Genomic DNA, 16,702 nt, shown 5'->3' with positions numbered 1-16,702 from the left:
TGGTGAGGTGGAGCCTCTGCCTCGGGGCTCACGGGGCCTCCCTCTGGACACCAGGTGCAACACCATGGTGACCAAAGACAGAAGCTGACCTCCACAGTGGGACTCCCCCAGCATCGCTATTCATTCAGTGTCCTCTTGTAGCGGATGGCCTCTGTTGAGCAATGACATCATCCAAGGTTCACACCTGGCACCTAGTCCTGTGACCCATACGCATGCCCATCTTCCCCAATCTTCCTCTCTTAATCTTCCCTCATCCTGCGGGGCCAGAGCACTTGACATGAATGCCTGGGCCTGCTGGAGAATCGTCTCATGCTCCAAGTTCCACTCCAACCTGTCAGCCTTCCACGTCACCTGCCAAATAAATTGGCACAACATTCCCAAGTGAGGCATATGCTGCCTCCAAAGTCCAGAGAGTCTCAGCAGTGCGGTGGCTCTGGCCTCGTGGCAGAGAAGGCAGAGTGTGACCTGTCCTTCACTTTCAGGGACATTTCCCAGCATGCCTACGGCTTTAGTTCTCTGAAAACATCACCAAAGTCCATCCCTTTGAATCTCTGTAGGATTTGCCACACAAATTCTGATGCAAATGTGTCTTACCAGGCATCCAGCATGCTTTCAAATTTCCCGTCCACAGGGTCCAAATGGGAAAATATCGTCGCGACTTTGGACCAGTATGCTCAGAGTGTCCGAGGAATCTGGTGAGCGTCAGAGAGGGCACCACCGGGATCACAGGGAGAAGATGTACCACTGTCCCTTCCGTGGAAAACCCTTTTCAGACCCTCTCTCCTGGTGACGGTGTGGTGCCTCCCCGGGTGGGTGTCAGCCCAGAATCTCCACCCAGGAACTCTCCAAAGTTCATTCCCTTTCCCCCAAGGATAATAAGTAGCTGTTTTGGTTGGCTTTTCTGATGCTGTGACGAAAAGATCCAACCAGAACAACCGTAGAGGACTGAAGGACTATTTAGGGCACCTGGTTTCAGAGGTCTTAGTCCATAGAATGTTGGCTCCACCCTGGGGGCTCAGGTGGTGTGGAAGAGTGTGGTGGAGGGAAGCCTCTCACACGGTGATCAGAGAGCAGAGAGACTCCACTCTCCAGATACAAAATATATACCCATAGCCACACCCCCAATGCCCACCTCCTCCAGCCGCCCCACGGACTCCAGCTACCACTCAGTTAATCCCATCAGGGAGTAAGTCGCTGATTGGGTGAAGGCTGTGACCCAATCGTTTCTCCTCCCAGCCTTCTTGCACTCTCTCGCATGTGAGATTCTGGGGGTCACCTCACGTCCAACCATAGCAGTGGTCATAGGTACCTTTGGGGAAAGGAATGTAGAGTATTTATAGTGTAAATTGTGGGAGATGACAGGGTCCTTCCTCAGAGGGAGGTGGGTTCCGGTGGGCCTGAAAACTGGGTGAGGCCTTGTGAGTTTCCATTGTGGCATCTGAGGTCAGAGTCTTCAATTATTTGCACACACCCATTACGAAGTCCCCTAGTTCACTGCTGATCTTCTGAGTCCCGAGGAAGCCCAGGTTCTATTAGCCATCTCCACAGACACGGTGGCAAAGGGATCCTGGTTGCCTTTCTGGGTATTGTCCAGTATGAAGGTTTTGTGCATCCTGCCCCTGACAGCCAAGCGTCACTACCTGAGCTCTGCTGGTCGGAGTCCTGACATCTCCTCGGGCCCTGGGGAGTGCAGGACCATGGCACAGTCTCCTACCTCAACGTCACTACAGAGGACAGCCAGCACCCCACACCCCCTGTTGGCGCGTCCCTTGTTGCCTTGGTGAAGAGCATCCTCTGGGCCTGGCCGGCAGCACAGTCAAGTGGTAGAGGCTCCCATCCCACGTACAACCGCCTCTCACACTCCGCCTCACGGGGTCTTCCTGGCTCTCATGATCCTCTGCAGAGGCAGGGGCAGCATCTCCCCCTGGCTCACCCCACCGGCTGTGCAGAGCCGTCTCCACAGTGCACGTGGCTCCCCAGTGTCCTTGTCAGGAAGTCAGATCCTGAGAGGTGAGAGCATTGTCCCAGATCCGCAAATTCAGTTCAGTTAGTTCAAGCCCCGTCCCCCACATTTCCCCCTGATGCTTGGTGACAAATGTGAGCTCCAACTAAGGGTAGGTCCATGAGAGGCCATGTATTTCCAGAGCAGGAACTTTATTTTCCCTCTTGGTCTAGGCTGGGACCTGGCCCTAGAAATCGGCCTCACAGAAAGGAGAGGAGATGGGGTGGACCTTAAGTAAAGCAGGCAACGTGCGGTAAGAATCCACCGGAGCATCTCTGACAAAGGGAAGGGCTGCTTCTCCACGCCCCAGAGGCCGGAGACATTCAGGCTTAAACCATCTGCCCAAATATCCCCAACCCAGGTCAGAAGACATACCCCCTGTGGAGGCCGAGTTTAGCAGAGAACCCTGCTCAGGGTGTCCCTTGTAACAGTGGAACAGTTAAACTTGAATTTCAGACAGACAAATAATATTTTAGCACAAGTATGCCCATGCAATATTTATTGTGATGTTCATTATTTATCTGAAATTCAAATTTGACTGGGTAGGCTGTGTGTCATCTGGAGATGCCACTTTTTGGAGTGATATTTGGGGTCTGGTGCTCCACACAGTCTGTTCCCCAGGGGTCAGGAGATGAGGATTTCTTTTTCCCCCGTACTGGGGATTGAACCCAGGGGTACTTGCCCACCACACCACATTCTCAGACCTTCTTATATTTTATTTTGAGACAGGGCCCTACTAAGTTGCTGAGGCTGACTTTTAACTTACAATCCTCCTGCCTCAGCCTCCTGAGCCACAGGATTACAGGCGTATGCCGCCACTCCTGGCAAGAGATGAGGATGTCTTAATCACTATTCTGGAGGCCTCCTGGCTTGTGGCCCACACTGAGGAGATAGACCTGCCTGAGCCCCTCATCCCTCTTCCCACGCCTGTGTGAAGTTCTTGTTATGTGAGTGAGTGATTTTAAATTTTTAAAATTGTAATCAAGTGTTTCCAAAGCCCTGAAATACAATTTGCAGTTTGATAATGAATTGCAGATAGGGTTTTAGCCAATTTTAAAGGTTAACTTTGGAAGGCTGGAGGAGAAAAGTAACTTTCCACTCAGTATGGAGGCACATACTGTGTTCCAGGAAGCAATCAGACTGGATTGGGTTTGTGGGGTCAGGCAACTGCAGATGGTGGCCCAGGAAGTTGATTGGGTTTGGGCTTCAGTGGTGGTGACGGGGAGGGAACTGACCCTGAAGGGCCAGCTTGAGCGAGGGGTCGGGGTCCGGGCAGGGGGCCACAGCTGTGTCTCTGGGTTGGTAAGGTGCCTTGGGATCTGGCCCTGGTGAGGGGTGGGCAGGGTGAGGTGCTGCTGGAATCTCGCTCCTGCTTCTGGGTTGGGCTCCAGTTGATGCTGACCACCACGCCCTGTGCTGGCATCAGACTGAGCTGAGAGAGTCTTGTGACATATTTCACTGTGGGGAGAGTCATTATCAAACTGCAAACATTCTGGAAAGTTCAAACAAGACATTAATGTGAAATATGAAGTGCAATTTACACCGTTGAAATTGAAATTAGGTCATTTCTGTGAATTATGGAAGTGGAGGGGTGGAAAGAATTGTTCCCGTAATGCCTACACTATCCATTGGGACTTGGGGTAGGAAGCTGCCGGCCACTTGCCACAGGGCAGCACACACTGAGGCTGACTGGCAGAGAACCACTGGCGGGCTCTGCCTGTGTGTTTCCAGGTCTGCCTGCAACAGCTTCTGTGCCCCTGACTGACCTGGCACCCAGAGCTGGTCACCAGTGCGAGGCCTGGGGCATAGTGGAGGTCCAGGCCCAGAGGCTCAGCCCTGCGTGTGAGTTGGAGCTCAGCTGTGCGCTTCAGCTTCCTGAAAGCCCCAACCCAGCCCATCCACAGAGGGTAAGCACCAGCTGATTGTGACCGTGTAGCTCGGGCCCCCAGCCTGCTGATACCATGAAATCAGGCCCTCACACTCACACAGCACTTGCTCAGCACACAGTAGGTCTTCCCTGAGGACCCATCCCCTGCTCTTCTCCTGTATGGACACGCAACTGAGATTTCTGGAGGCAGGCCTCCTGGACCGCAGCACGAATCTGTAATGTCCGCCCCATTCCTGAGCCCTTGATTTCTAATTAAGTTAATTAAACCATTTCAGAGGGCGCCCTGCTCACTGGCCATGTCTCACACAGGCCACAAGCCTGCGTGTCCTGATGGTTTCAGAAGGGCTTCACCTTCTCTGGTGACCCTGGGTGACCGGGGGTCCTCCCAACCCATTGTAGAAGGCATCTCCCTGTGTATTCAACCAAAGAGACAAGTAGGTGTTCTGCCACGGGAACATCAGGGCACAGACATTTGAAATAAAATTCAGCAAAGCTTCAAGCAGAAGGGGGAGTGTCCTGGCGCCAGCACACCCCTCCTGGACGGCGAGAGAGATGGTCTTGGATCAACCCAAGGAAGAGCAAGAGGCTGAGCTGAGTTGGGGTCGCTGTCTTAAAACACAGTGCCAACAAACCATAAGAGCAAAGAAAAAATGATGGCTGTGCAGACGGCTCAGGTCTCAGCCCTTCCTCCCTGAGTCCCACCTTCCCCCCCAGTCCCTTCCCCACGGAACCAGGAAAGTGCTGTGAGCTCAGTCCACCTGGGTGGGGAAGGGCAGAGTTCTGTTTGGAAAATGACCATCAGGCAAAGTCAGAATGAGCAGCAATATCAAAATACACTACCATGTGATCACGATTACCGAACAACGTGTTTTAAGCAAATATTTACTGGTACTTGCACTATGCCTCAAGCACTGCGCAGAGGGACAGCCAGGACAATATCACAGCCCCTGCCACCCTGACCCCAGAGCAGAGAACTGCAGGTGTTAACCAGAGAACCACACAGACATGGAACTGAGGGCGAGGCTCTGCAAGACCGAGACAAACAGGTGGTCCGACAGCAGGGATATTGCTTCAACAATTCAATTTTAGAATTGCCCTTAAAAATCACATACGACCTTCAACTCAGCAATTCCAATTTTAGGATTTTATAATGATAGATGCGTGCATGAACAATGACGTCTGTATCTGTACACTATGTCTACACCATCAATATCTATGTGTTCATGATACTCAGAATTGCCTGTAGTGATATTTGTGGCAGAATTATTTTAAAAGAACAAAAAAAATGAAAACCAATAGAAGACTGGTAAGTAATCATGGCAACCCATGCAATGGCTTCTCTGCAATTGTTAGAAAGGTGAATTGGATCTAGATCGAGATAGGTGTAAATAGTTCAAATGAATGGGCACTACAGTATTAAAAAAAAATTGCCCTTAAGAAACTTACATTTTCAATACCAACTTTTAAGGGTTAATTTTACAACCAATAGTAGTATAGGGTAAGGAAGTGAAAACCGGATCCCCTTGGGCTGTGGCATGGCGATTTAAGCATGTTCCACCTGTTTACGGGTTCACACAGCTGGGTGGGTGGTGGCAGGGAGTGTCCTGTCCTCACCTCCCAGGGCCTGAAGTGACCAGTTCACCTCCAGGGTGGCGGGCTCAGCAGGCAACTGATGCTCTAACTGGAAGGGCTTGGTGGCTTCTGAAAGCTTTGGGTTTGTCCAGTGCTATCAGAGGCTCCCTGAGGCTGGTTCCCGCTCTGCTAAGTGGAGACAGTAATTCCCTCACCCAGAACCTGTCCATTTATTTATATTCCATCCTATTTTGCAGATGTGGAAACTGAGTTGCCAAAGCAGTTCCTAGGGAAAGATCATTTTTAAAGGACAAGTGAGGGAGGGAGGTTAGGATTCTCTGACGCCCAGACCTGGAGGAAGAGGGTGAAACTCCCCTAAAGTCCACGGCAGTTCAGGAGGATAAGCTGGCCAACTGGGCTGGAGATGCCAATTTGGCTAGGGACCGACTGGGTTTGAAGTGCCCCTGAGCATCCAATCGCTGACCCTAGAGTCCAGAGCAGTGTTTTCGGGGCCAGCTCCAGGACATCCCGACTCCCTCAGTCCTCTCCGGATCTTGACTGGGCTGGGACAGGCCTACTGGCCCCCGCAGTTGGGGCCGGGTCTGTGGCAGGAAACCTTCAAGTGCAAGATGCCACTTACTAATTGGTGGGTCTGGGTAAGGCGCTTTTCTGAGCCTTTCTCCCTGCAGCGTTAGAAAGGGAGTTAATTCAAGGAGGTACCACGCACTCCCCGGGTACTCAGCAAGCTGGTGCCAGCACCCAGGCAATGTTGTCACAATTGTGCGCCACTCGCAGGTGTGGCTACCTCTTCGTCTCCCTGTCATCGTTTTTCCCCCCAAAACTAGCTTGTCAGGAGCTCCGCTGGGTCTTAGCCGGCGCCCCAGGTGCCCAGAGATCCGGGAGCGGGGCGGGGCGGGGCGGGGCGCGCAGCACGTGACCTAGGCGGGCGGCACCGGGGCAGGTCAGGAGCGCAGCGGCAGCCTGGCCCCCTGCACCCTGCTGGGTGCGCCTGGCCGACATCCTGGCTGAGGGATCCTCATCCTCACTCTCAGGATTCGGAGGAGCAGCTCCAAGGACCTGGCCGAGCGTCCCGGGGAAAGAGGCTGGTGAGTGCACCGAGAGAGGGAAAGTTGGACCTGGTGGGCTCCAGGACAGGGAGCCCAGGCTTAGGGAGAGTCAGGAGCCTGCGGCACCACAGCGTGAATACACCCCACCGCTTCCCTCCAGGCCCTGGCCCAAACCCCTGAAGAGCGCCAGCCCAGCCAGCGAACCCAGACCCCAGGCTTCTCCGGGATTCCTTGATCAGACTGACCTGAACCTCTGGGGAAGCCCATTTTGGGGAGAAAAAACAGTTGGTTTTAACCCTTGCAGTGCAGTGCAGGCTGGCTAAGGCTGCTGTCCCCCAAGAGACTCAAGCTGATCACCCAAGGTCCAGGGCCACCTGGGGACAGACTTCCTTTTGGGCTGCCCAGCTCAGTTTGGGGAAGGAAGGCCAAGGACCCTGGCATGGGAGGAGGCCTTCTGGCCCTCTTCTGGACTCTGAGAGCCGCAGGATTACGGAATCATCTTTTGCCGGCTGACAGGCTCCCTGGCCTCTCTTACCCCTCGTTGTGGAGAGATGAAGAGGATCTGTGGGCAGTGAGCACTGCGGGCATTATCCCCACTGGCCCCAAGACCCTCGGGATCAGAATGTCACTTGCAAACCCCAGAGATTTCACTGGCACCATTTCTGCAGACCTTAAGTGAGAACTGAACCCCCTTCTCTTTCTCCTGACACCTGGGCGCCTTTGCCCATGCTGCTTTTCTTGGGAAGTGATTGTTATCTCTCACAGATTTCCTTTGGAGGGGTGGGAATGGTAATGGGGGTCAAGACCCCCACTGGCACAGTAGGTGCAGAGGCTGGCACCGCCCAGAGCTGCGGACCACAGGCAGCTGGGCAGTCATGCTGGCCTCTCAGTTCTGAGGGCCCATCACTGCCGGGGTGCCCATCCCTCCATGGGGTCATGGGACCTCAGCAAAGCCAAGCCTTTCCTGGACAAGAGCCCTGACCCTGGCCATGTCTCCAGGCTCCTCGGGACCTATCCAGGAGGCATATGTGGCCAACCTTGCCCAGCCTCGGTGTCCATCCAAACAATGAGACAATGGCAGGTGCCCCTCAGGACCTGGGGCCAGTGCCAGGCACACCCACAGGGAGTCCATGGCTGTATTAAGGCATTAGTGACTGAAAACTTAAAAGCAGCCAAGTGTGTGCCTAGTGGGATGGGGGTGGTGAAGAGGTCCAGGAGCTGTAGGCTAATGGGAAAGTGACCTTGGTGCCCTTCAAGGATGACGCAGGGGTGGCCCAGATGTGCCCTGGGGAGCCTTCAGGGATGGCTGACTTCTGAAGAAGAGCCCACCTACCCTCCCACTGCCCCCACCCCATCATGGTTTCTCTTAATTTTGACATCCTAGCAGCACACTGGGCTAGAGGGCCAGAGAGGTCATGGAGCCTGACCATTGTCCACAGAACAGTTGAGAAAACTGAAACCCTGGAAGGAGAAGGAATCTGTCCCCAGTGGCAGGGAAGGCTGTGCCTGAGCGGGACCAGAGCCCAGCTGCCAGCCCTCTGCGGCTGTTCCTGGGTCTGGACTCGCTGCAGAGATGGGAGCGAAGGCTTTAGAGGTGCAGAACCTGTGTCTGTGGACAAGTGAGAAACTCTCAGAGAGCTGGGGAACAGAGAGAATGGACAGGGTGGGTGGGCAGCTGAGCTGCAGGACAGCCACCTGCATGAGCCATTCCAGAGCCTTGTGTTGGTGCCTGGTGCCCTGCAGGGCAGGGAGCAGCCCTCTGGGTGGAAACGTGCTCGTTTTGCTGCTGAGGAAGGCTGGGCTTCCATTCTAGCAGTGGGCATCAGGCCCTGCCCACAGAAGTGACCCCAGAGGCCAGCTGTGAGGACATAATTTGGGAGAGCTACAAAGGCTGAAGGCAGAGGGCACCACAGATGGCACCTCTGCCCACACCCATGTCAGCAGGAACACAGCCACACAACACACCTTGCCACTGGCTGTCAAGTGCCCTGCTATTGTTAGCCCGGCATTTAATGAGGGACTTTGACTTTCCAGTTTCTGTTTGCTTGGGTGGGTGCCCACTCAAAGTCAGTGTCCTCCAGTTCCTGGAGGCGACAAGCCCCAGAGTTGACTAAGCCAGGTCTTTGCTAGGAGAAACACCATTAGAGATTTCCCTTCGATTCGACCAAAATATGAATTGAAGCCTTTAGTGGATGGACATGACAAGCCCTTGACATTCAGTGATCTGAGTCCAGGCTGTGCGTTCCAGCTCCGCTCTCTCCTTCCTGCTGGTCTGTCTCCAGGTCACCTCCCTCTTCTGCACTCTGACCACTAAACCATTGGAGAAGACGGACGTCTCCAAGATTTGAAATAGGATTAACTCTGAGCAGTGCAGCACAAACACATTAAAAGTGTCTTGGTTCAGGAACCTCGTGACTAGGGGTTATCTGCACAGAAGCAGAACGAAACAGCCCGGCGGCGTCCCCGCTGCGCCAGCACACGCCCATCAGCCCTCCCTGCAGGGCAGCTCAGAGCAGCTCTGCACCACACAGGCCTAGCACCTCCCCGGCCGCCCGTGCCCCTTGACAGTTGTGGGTGATCGGGTGGTGGATACAGACCCAGGCCTTGGGGGCCACAGGGGAGCACAACCTGCTGAAGGCTGTGGGTAAGTCTGACTGTGGGGGTGGGGGATGCCCCTACCACACTCAAGTGACCTCAACCTGAGCTGGCCTGGGACAGGCAGAGGGGGCTTGCAATATGTCCCCCAAATGCCACCGACTTGGTTGTGCATTTTAAATGCTACGGTCGAACCTATTGTCCATCTGATTTTAGATTGCTCTCCAGAGATTGACTTTTTAAAGTGTCCAGCTGCTGCATGGCCCCAGTTCATCAAGGGGAGGACTTGGTGGATAAAGTTCCACCCTGCTGGGAACACTGGCTCTCAACCACTCTCTGTCCAGGAACTGTGCTTGAACAAGCAGGGCCCCTGTAGCAGGCACAGCCATCAGAGAAGCTTGCAGAGGCTCCCTGGCCTCCCGGCCTGCACCCCCCCCCCTCACGAGGGCACAAGGCCGGAGCTAAGAATTAGCACTAGAGCAAAACTTTCCAGGGGACTCCCTGCCTGAGAGGCGCCAACACACTGCTCTTGGCTTAGCTATGTGGGGTGTGTACTTTTCAAATTCTGAATGGAAATCGCACAGGTGTGATATAAACAGCACAGTGTGTATGTGTCCTTGAACTCAGGGCCACTGCTGGAGCCTCCAGTCATAGAGGCTGTTGCCCCCCCCCCCACGCTGGTTCACACCCACGTTCCAACATGCTGCTGCCCCCAGCCTTGCTCTAGGCCAATTCTGATGTCCTAGCACCAGCCTGGACCCTTCCCCTGCCCCATTCTGGCAGGGACCACTCAACACAGGTGTCCAGTCCCTCCCTAGCCCGAAGGCTCCCTGAGCCCTCTTACGCAGTTCCTGACTTCGACTTCATTGGTCTTTGTTATTTGGCTGAGAAATGGGTTTAAGTCCTCAAGAAAGACTTGCTGAGGTCGTACGCTGGGTTTCTGGCCTCTGGTCATCCACAACAGGCCTTTGGGGTCATCCTATGAGGAACAGGCATCAGATGAAAAGAAACAGGCTCCACGGGGACAGAGAGGACGGACCTCCTCAGTGTGCAGTGGGCAGCCCTGGGGGTCAGTTCTGAGGAGCTGTGACCTTGGCCTCCCTCTGAAAAAGGCAAGTTTGCAGGACAAGAAACATGCACTTTCTGTTTTTTCTTTTCTTTCCTTCCTCACACCTAAGGACATAAGCTTCTTATATCAAGGCCTGGAATTTTGACTTCTGCTTTAGGAGGAGAGAGAATAAGGACTCCTCATCTGAGGGTCACGCTGCTCATCCGTTCTGAAAATAGAATTTCAATGAATGCTCTCCTTATGATACTTTTTTTTTTCCCAAAAATGAATAAGCCCCAGTCATGCATCAGATAAGAACTATTTGTTCACTTCTAGAAGCCAGACACCATGTGTTCTGGGAGCATCAGGAATGCTGGCTTTCCACTGTGCACTTTTCTGTCTAGAATCTGAGTTCAACTGGCAATGTGAAGTTTGCCCCCGCCCACGGTGAGTTTCTCACAGTCGGCATGGAGCTTAGAAACCTTGTGGTGTGGTGGCAACAATTTTAAGAAATTATTTTCCACCAGTTTTAAGACACATTTTTTTCTAAAATATTTTGGTTGGCAGCCATGGACCTCTGAAAATTTTCATTTTAAATAATATATGCTAGACAATGTCGCTTTTCATGATTGACCTCTTGTGTGACCAAATCCAAGTACATTTCTGGCGCGAGGCAAATGCTTTTAAGGTTTTCTCAGAACTTTTGGCACGCGCGGTGGCGCTGGAGCCGGATGCTGGGCGAGATTCAAAGCAAGAGCTGGTCTCTGTGGGTCCCCAGCTCCCGCTGGAAGGGCACTGACTATGCGCCTTCTCAGATGTCCCAAGGAAATGGGTTTAAGTCCTCAAGAAAGGCTTGCTGAGTCACATGCTGGGTTTCTGGCCTCTGGTCATCCACAACAGGCCTTTGGGGTCATCCTAACGTGACCTTCCCTGGGACTCCCAAAGCCTGGAGCCCAGTTGGTCTGATGGTCACAGCAGAACCTCAGGTCGCAGGGCTCCCCTGCAAGTCTGCAGCGGAGTTCTGTGCTGGGGGCATGGAAAGCACCCACTGAGTGCCCAGCACAGACAGACACTGTCCCCACCGAGCTTAACAGTAACTTGTCTGGCACCACTGTTAGGAGAGACAGGGTGCATGGGGCAGGGGACAGTGAAGGAGTGGAGATGGCTGGGAAGCCTCTGAAGGGGAGTAGGAGGAGCTTTGCAGTGTCCCCAGGAGGGTCCTCCCTCCTCCCTCCACAGTGACGCCTCCAGTGTTATACCCAGTAGCAGTGTTGTCTGAAAAGCCAGCAGAGCACTGTCCTCTGCTCAGCCACCACTACTGCCACCCCTGGCCTGCCCCGTGCCCATGGCCCACCCCTTAGTCCACAGACCAAGGTCCTCTGTGGCTTGAGTGCATGGGTCTCCCCTGGAGCTTTGCCACCCGGAGGGGCCTGAGAACCAGCAGCACTGGCCAGCTCTATTGTGCAAACTGCCCAGGGACCTTGTCAAAATACAGAATCTGAGCCAGTCTGGCTGGGTGGGCCCCGAAACCTGCATTCCTAACACGCTCCCAGGGGATGCTGCAGGCTGCTGACCACACTTTGAATTGCAAACGAGTCTCTAATGTTCTGCTTATCTTGGTTTCTGACATTTGTATTTTCTTTTCTGTGTCTTTTTGACATTGATGGGGATCAGGTGTGGCAAATTTCAAAGTCTCAAGTTTGACTTTCCAGTTTGTGGGTCATCTAGACACAGAGCCCCAGCACAGTGAGGGGGACTGGGTTATCAGGCCCCTGAGGGCAGCAGCTGGCCATGGGTACGTGTAGGTAATCCTCACGAACACCAGGGCCCAGAGTTCCTGTGGGCCAGCCTCCCTCAGCTGACCTCTGTCAGCAGGCAACGCTGGCTGCCCTGGCCACCTGCCCAGGTGTCTGCCTCTCCCTTACCGGAGTCACTTCTGCCTCACCACGGAGTGCCTGTCGAATGTCCCCAACTCCAGCACAATGCACTCATGCGGGCATCATGCTGTGTGACCCCAGGAACCTCCCTACCACGTGACAAACCTTGGGGAACAAGCTTTCCTCAGCTCTGTCACTGGGATCCAAACACTGACTAGAATAGCTTAGAGGAGGGAGAGTGCATTGGGACAGTTGGGACCACAGACAGCCACCCCACTGCTCTGGGCCTGAGGCGGGGCAGCAGGTCCTGGCAGAAGGGCCCCCTGGGGGGAAGCTGCTCAGCTCAGACAGGAAACGGAGAGGGGACGGGCTGCAGGGAAGGTGCCCACTTGCAGGGCAGCCCCCACAGACCCACCTCCTCCAGCCACACCCACAGCTAACCACCCAGTCAGTCCATTCAGACTAGGATGGACTGATGGGGTCCAGGGCTCACAGTCTAAGCAACCTCTAATCCAGCCATAGAACCCCCCACGTCAGAGGACAGCGACCCTCACAGATGATGTGTATCTCCTTATGCTTCCTGCCTGGCCATCAGCCCCCACCCCCAGAGCCCGGGAGGATGTGGAGAAGGGACTCTCTCCCTGGGAAGCCTGGGGGCGGCATGGCAAAGCCCTCACCCAGCAAGGGAGCCGCGCCCCAGGATGGAGAAGCATGATGTTTGTCTCCCTGTGGGAAGAGAATATCAGTGGCTCTGCATGTGTCCCGTGTGGAAACTGTAAACAGGGGCTCCTTTAGATTTGGTAAACTGTGCAGGATTTATTAGATGACACCGATTTCCAGGCAGGAAACTGCGAGACACTCAGAGGAATCATTGCTGTCCCTCCTCTTACTCTAGGACTCGGTTGGTATCTGTAGGCTTCCTGGGGCTGACCAGTTGTGACCCTGTGACATTCCAGGTGTGACTCAGACAAGAGGCAGAGATGGGGAGAAAGCTGGACCTTTCCAAGCTCACGGATGAAGAGGCGGAGCACATCTGGGAGGTGGTGCAGCGGGACTTCGACCTCCGGAGGAGAGAAGACGAGAGACTAGAGTGAGTGTCGGTGTCTGGGCCACGAGCCCTGGTCCTCTGTCGTCCCTGAGTGCTGTCACTTGGCCACTCCTGGGTGGGTGCAAGGCAGAGGTGCAGGGTGAGGTGCATTGCACAGGAAGCTGTGATGTGGGAAATGGCTTTACTTTGGGGCCTCAGGCATCTGGCTTTTCGGTCTCCTCAGGGAGGAGTCAAGGGCAGCTCCCAGGTGGTGCGGGCTTCCCTGAGGGCACAGAGCTGAGGCCGACTCAGCTGGGAGGGCTCGGATGAAGCAGGTTCTGGAAAACCAGGAAGTGCTTTCGGGGAGCTGGAGTCAGGTGCCTACCGGGTACCAAGTGGAGGAGTGGGCGGGCGACTGGGCGCACACCCTGGGGAGCTGGAGAGCTCTACCATGCAGATGGCGCCATCGCTCCCTGGGGCTGCCAGAGAAGGACTCAGTATTTTCTGGAGGTCAGAAGCCTAAAAGCAGGATGTCCACAGAAGTGGTTCTGTCTGAAAAGCCACTTCCCGGCCTGTTCCAGGGTCCGGAAGGGCCTGGATTCCTTGACTGACTGCCCTTCCTCCTCTCCAAGTCCTCCAGCATGGCATGCCCTCGCCCACCTCCACTGTTCTCTCCCCCCCTCTTTCTTTCCTTTCTCTCTCTCTCTCCCTCCCCACCTGCCCTCCCTCTCTCCTCCCTCTTTCCTCTAAGGACATATGTGATTCCCACTTAGGGATTCCCATGCAGATATCCAAGAAAATCTTCATATCTCAAGATCCTTAATTTAATCACACCTGCAGAGTCCCTGTCACCTTGCAGAATGGCACCTGCAGCTTCTGGGGACTCAGATGTGGATGCTTTGGTGGGGGCCACTGCTCAACCTACTTCAGTACTGAAAGCTGGGGTGGGGGAGGAGTGCTGCAGGAAGCCACCAGGAGGGATTCAGAGGGAGTGAGGCCAGGGCACTTGACTTGAGCACACAGCTAACAGACAGACTGGGAAGGAGCTGCCAGGAGGGGAATCTGGTCCCAAATCACCAAAGGAAGACATCAGAGCTTAGCCCCACCCACGCAGGCCTTCATGGGGAAGGGACCTGGTCAGTGCCGCCCCTCAGAGCGATCCTGCTCCCCTTCCGCCCTGGGCTGCTTGTCCTCTCTGGGTTTGCATAGTTGTCCAGCTCCCAGGGCTGGCCTCTGGGGAGGGCCCATCCTGCTGTGCAGCCACGGGCCAGCCCAAGCCTGGTGCGCTGCAGGCCTGACCCCACTTCTCCAGCAGCCAAGAGACCCAGAGCTGCAGGCCCTGCCCTCTCTCCAAGGGCAGAACTGGGTCTTGGGGGCCTGCCCTTTTGCCTCCTCCCTCCAGCCTCTGCTGGCCCACTGTCCACAGTCTGAAGCCCTTCCTGTCTTTTCTATTTGGTCTATAGAAAGCTCAAATGTCCTCTGGATTTTTTAACCGTAGCACTGGCTCTCTGCCTCGGTCTCCAGGCTGTGCCAAAGGGAGGACTGAATGTCATCTCCGCCCACGGACACCCTGGCCTTTCCTCACGGGAAGAGCCGCCTTCCCAGAGGATGGCTCTTACCCCATCTGAGAGCAGGCCTGGCTCTTGTTGGCCTTTATTTTAAGTGGCAGCTTTTACCAGCGCATCCCCTGTCTGGGCAGAATGCAGGAGAAGGGGATCCTTGCTCTCCAGGGAGCAGCAGGAGGGAACCAGAGGAGTCCCAGGCAGGCACTGTGTCCCCAGGGACTCTGGTGAGGCCCTCCTCTCCTTCAGTGGTGGGTTATGCAAAGTGGTTTTGCAGAAATCCCACACTCTCGCATGCAGGCCACTCTGTCTGACATCAGTCTTTCCTGATTCCATGCTCCATTGGTCATTTCACACTGCAAAGAAGAGACACCCAGGTAACCTGTCGGTGCTCCTAGGGAAGGAGCCTGAGGACCCGTCTCCTGCTGAGCCAGCCGCAGACGGGTCTCTTTGCCATTGGCTCAGAATGAGCAGGTCAGGGCAGTGCAGTTAGTTGGCTGACTCTGCTGTCTTCTGGAGCCATGTGATTAGGGAATGGGCTTGTCAGCCACCCCAAATGCTATCACACCACAGAACATCGGTCAAGAACACTGAAGCCCCCGTGGCCCTTACCATTCAGATCCAGACCCAGCGGGTGATACCCTTGGTGGGTGAGAATCACACCAGCAGTGGAGGGTGTGGTGCCGGACCACCCGCGTTTCTTCCTCTTGGTTTTGTCTTAAATATGCCACAAAAGTAGAGCAGCCTCTGCCCCTGAGAAGCCCCCTTACACTTTCCAGCTGACCCCAGGAGTGGCAGGCCCGGAACCATGTTCACGAGGCGGGCAGATGGGCACCACCGATTCAGACCATGTGGCTTCAGTTCTGCACAGTCTGGGTCATGCTGACACTTGGACAGGGCACCCTTGAAACAGGCAGGAGCAAGACTGGCTTCTCACCACCCAAACTGGGTCTGCAGACCCAGCTGGCTAGAGCTGCACAAGTCTCTAATGACACTGAAGATCATTTTATTTTATTTTATTTTATTGAAGAGAGAGAGAATTTTTAATATTTATTTTTTAGTTTTCGGCGGACACAACATCTTTGGGTTTTTTTTGTATGTGGTGCTGAGGATCGAACCCGGGCTGCACGCATGCCAGGCGAGCGCACTACCGCTTGAGCCACATCCTCAGCCCTGAAGATCATTTTAAAATAACAAGCCCCCCACCCCCCGCAATCTGTCACCAGTGTTAACCTGCCACCTCACCGGGGTCAACACTGTCATCATGTCTCGCTGCCAGGTGCCCCATGCTCTGTGGCTCTTCCCTGGGTTCCCCTGGGGCCTCTGCCGTGCTCCCGGGTTCCTGATTCTTTAATCTCTGAATCACAGTGGACTGAGTGAGGACCCCGGTCCTCAGAGGACCCGGAGTAGGAAGAAACTTAGCGATTCAGGAAATGTCCAGCTGAGCTTTTGATGTATTTGACGTTCTCTAGAAGGGACAATGAACTCCTGGACCTGCCCAAAGAACCTGCCATGGCTGTTGGCAGAACAAAGATGGTGGGAAAGTTGTGACGTCGATTTGGTCGCACAACAAACCATCTGCCTCTGGGAAAGAGCCTAAGGGCTGTGACATGCATAGGGACTCACTGTGAGGGCCCAGGGACAGTCTGCCAGGGAGTCAGTGTGCCAAGAAGTCCCTTTGCCAGATAGACCAATTCAAAAGCAATCAACCAGAAAAAAAATGTTAATTTTCATATTTACAAAATTAGCAGAGATGAGTTAGGTGACTGCTCAGTGTCCCTCCCTCCCCTCATGTGAGTGTCCAGCTGTAGGGATGGGTGTCTGGTGGACTCTGGCAGTGATACCCACACCTGTCCCCGTGGTGTCAGGGCAGCGCACCTTTGATGGTCTCCTCTGTCAAAGCCAGTGACAAATGAGCTGGTCCAGATCCCTAATGTGCCAGAGGAGCAAAGGCCTTGTGGCTGTGAGACCTGGCACCCAGCATCCTATCCCCTTGGTGAGGCCTGTGCTCTCTCCAGACTGTTCTGACCCATTCCCCAGTAAAGCCCTCAGGGAGGACCTGTG

The 16,702-nt window shown here is 54.5% G+C and overlaps 1 protein-coding gene across 5 annotated transcripts in view; it reads left to right on the top strand.

Moving 5' to 3' along the window:
- Positions 1-6,419: 6,419 nt before the first annotated feature.
- Mlph (melanophilin) overlaps positions 6,420-16,702 on the top strand; it is a 49,060-nt gene continuing 38,777 nt past the window's right edge. For 4 of the 5 annotated variants that reach the window (XM_046456972.2, XM_046456970.2, XM_046456971.2 and 1 more), the window contains exons 1-2: positions 6,420-6,568; positions 13,006-13,139. In XM_046456972.2, coding sequence (XP_046312928.1) covers positions 13,030-13,139 — 110 coding nt within the window. In that variant the 5' untranslated portion in view covers positions 6,420-6,568; positions 13,006-13,029. Of the gene's footprint in view, positions 6,569-6,590; positions 9,174-13,005; positions 13,140-16,702 lie in introns of those variants that run through there. The other variant, XM_046456968.2, reaches the window with a different exon arrangement.

The sequence above is a fragment of the Marmota monax genome, unplaced genomic scaffold (assembly GCF_021218885.2).
Source record: "Marmota monax isolate L192 unplaced genomic scaffold, Marmota_monax_Labrador192_F-V1.1 WCK01_AAM20220418_F8-fsc00230, whole genome shotgun sequence".
Taxonomy (NCBI): Eukaryota; Metazoa; Chordata; class Mammalia; order Rodentia; family Sciuridae; genus Marmota; species Marmota monax.
This window is presented reverse-complemented; position numbering and strand designations above follow the sequence as displayed.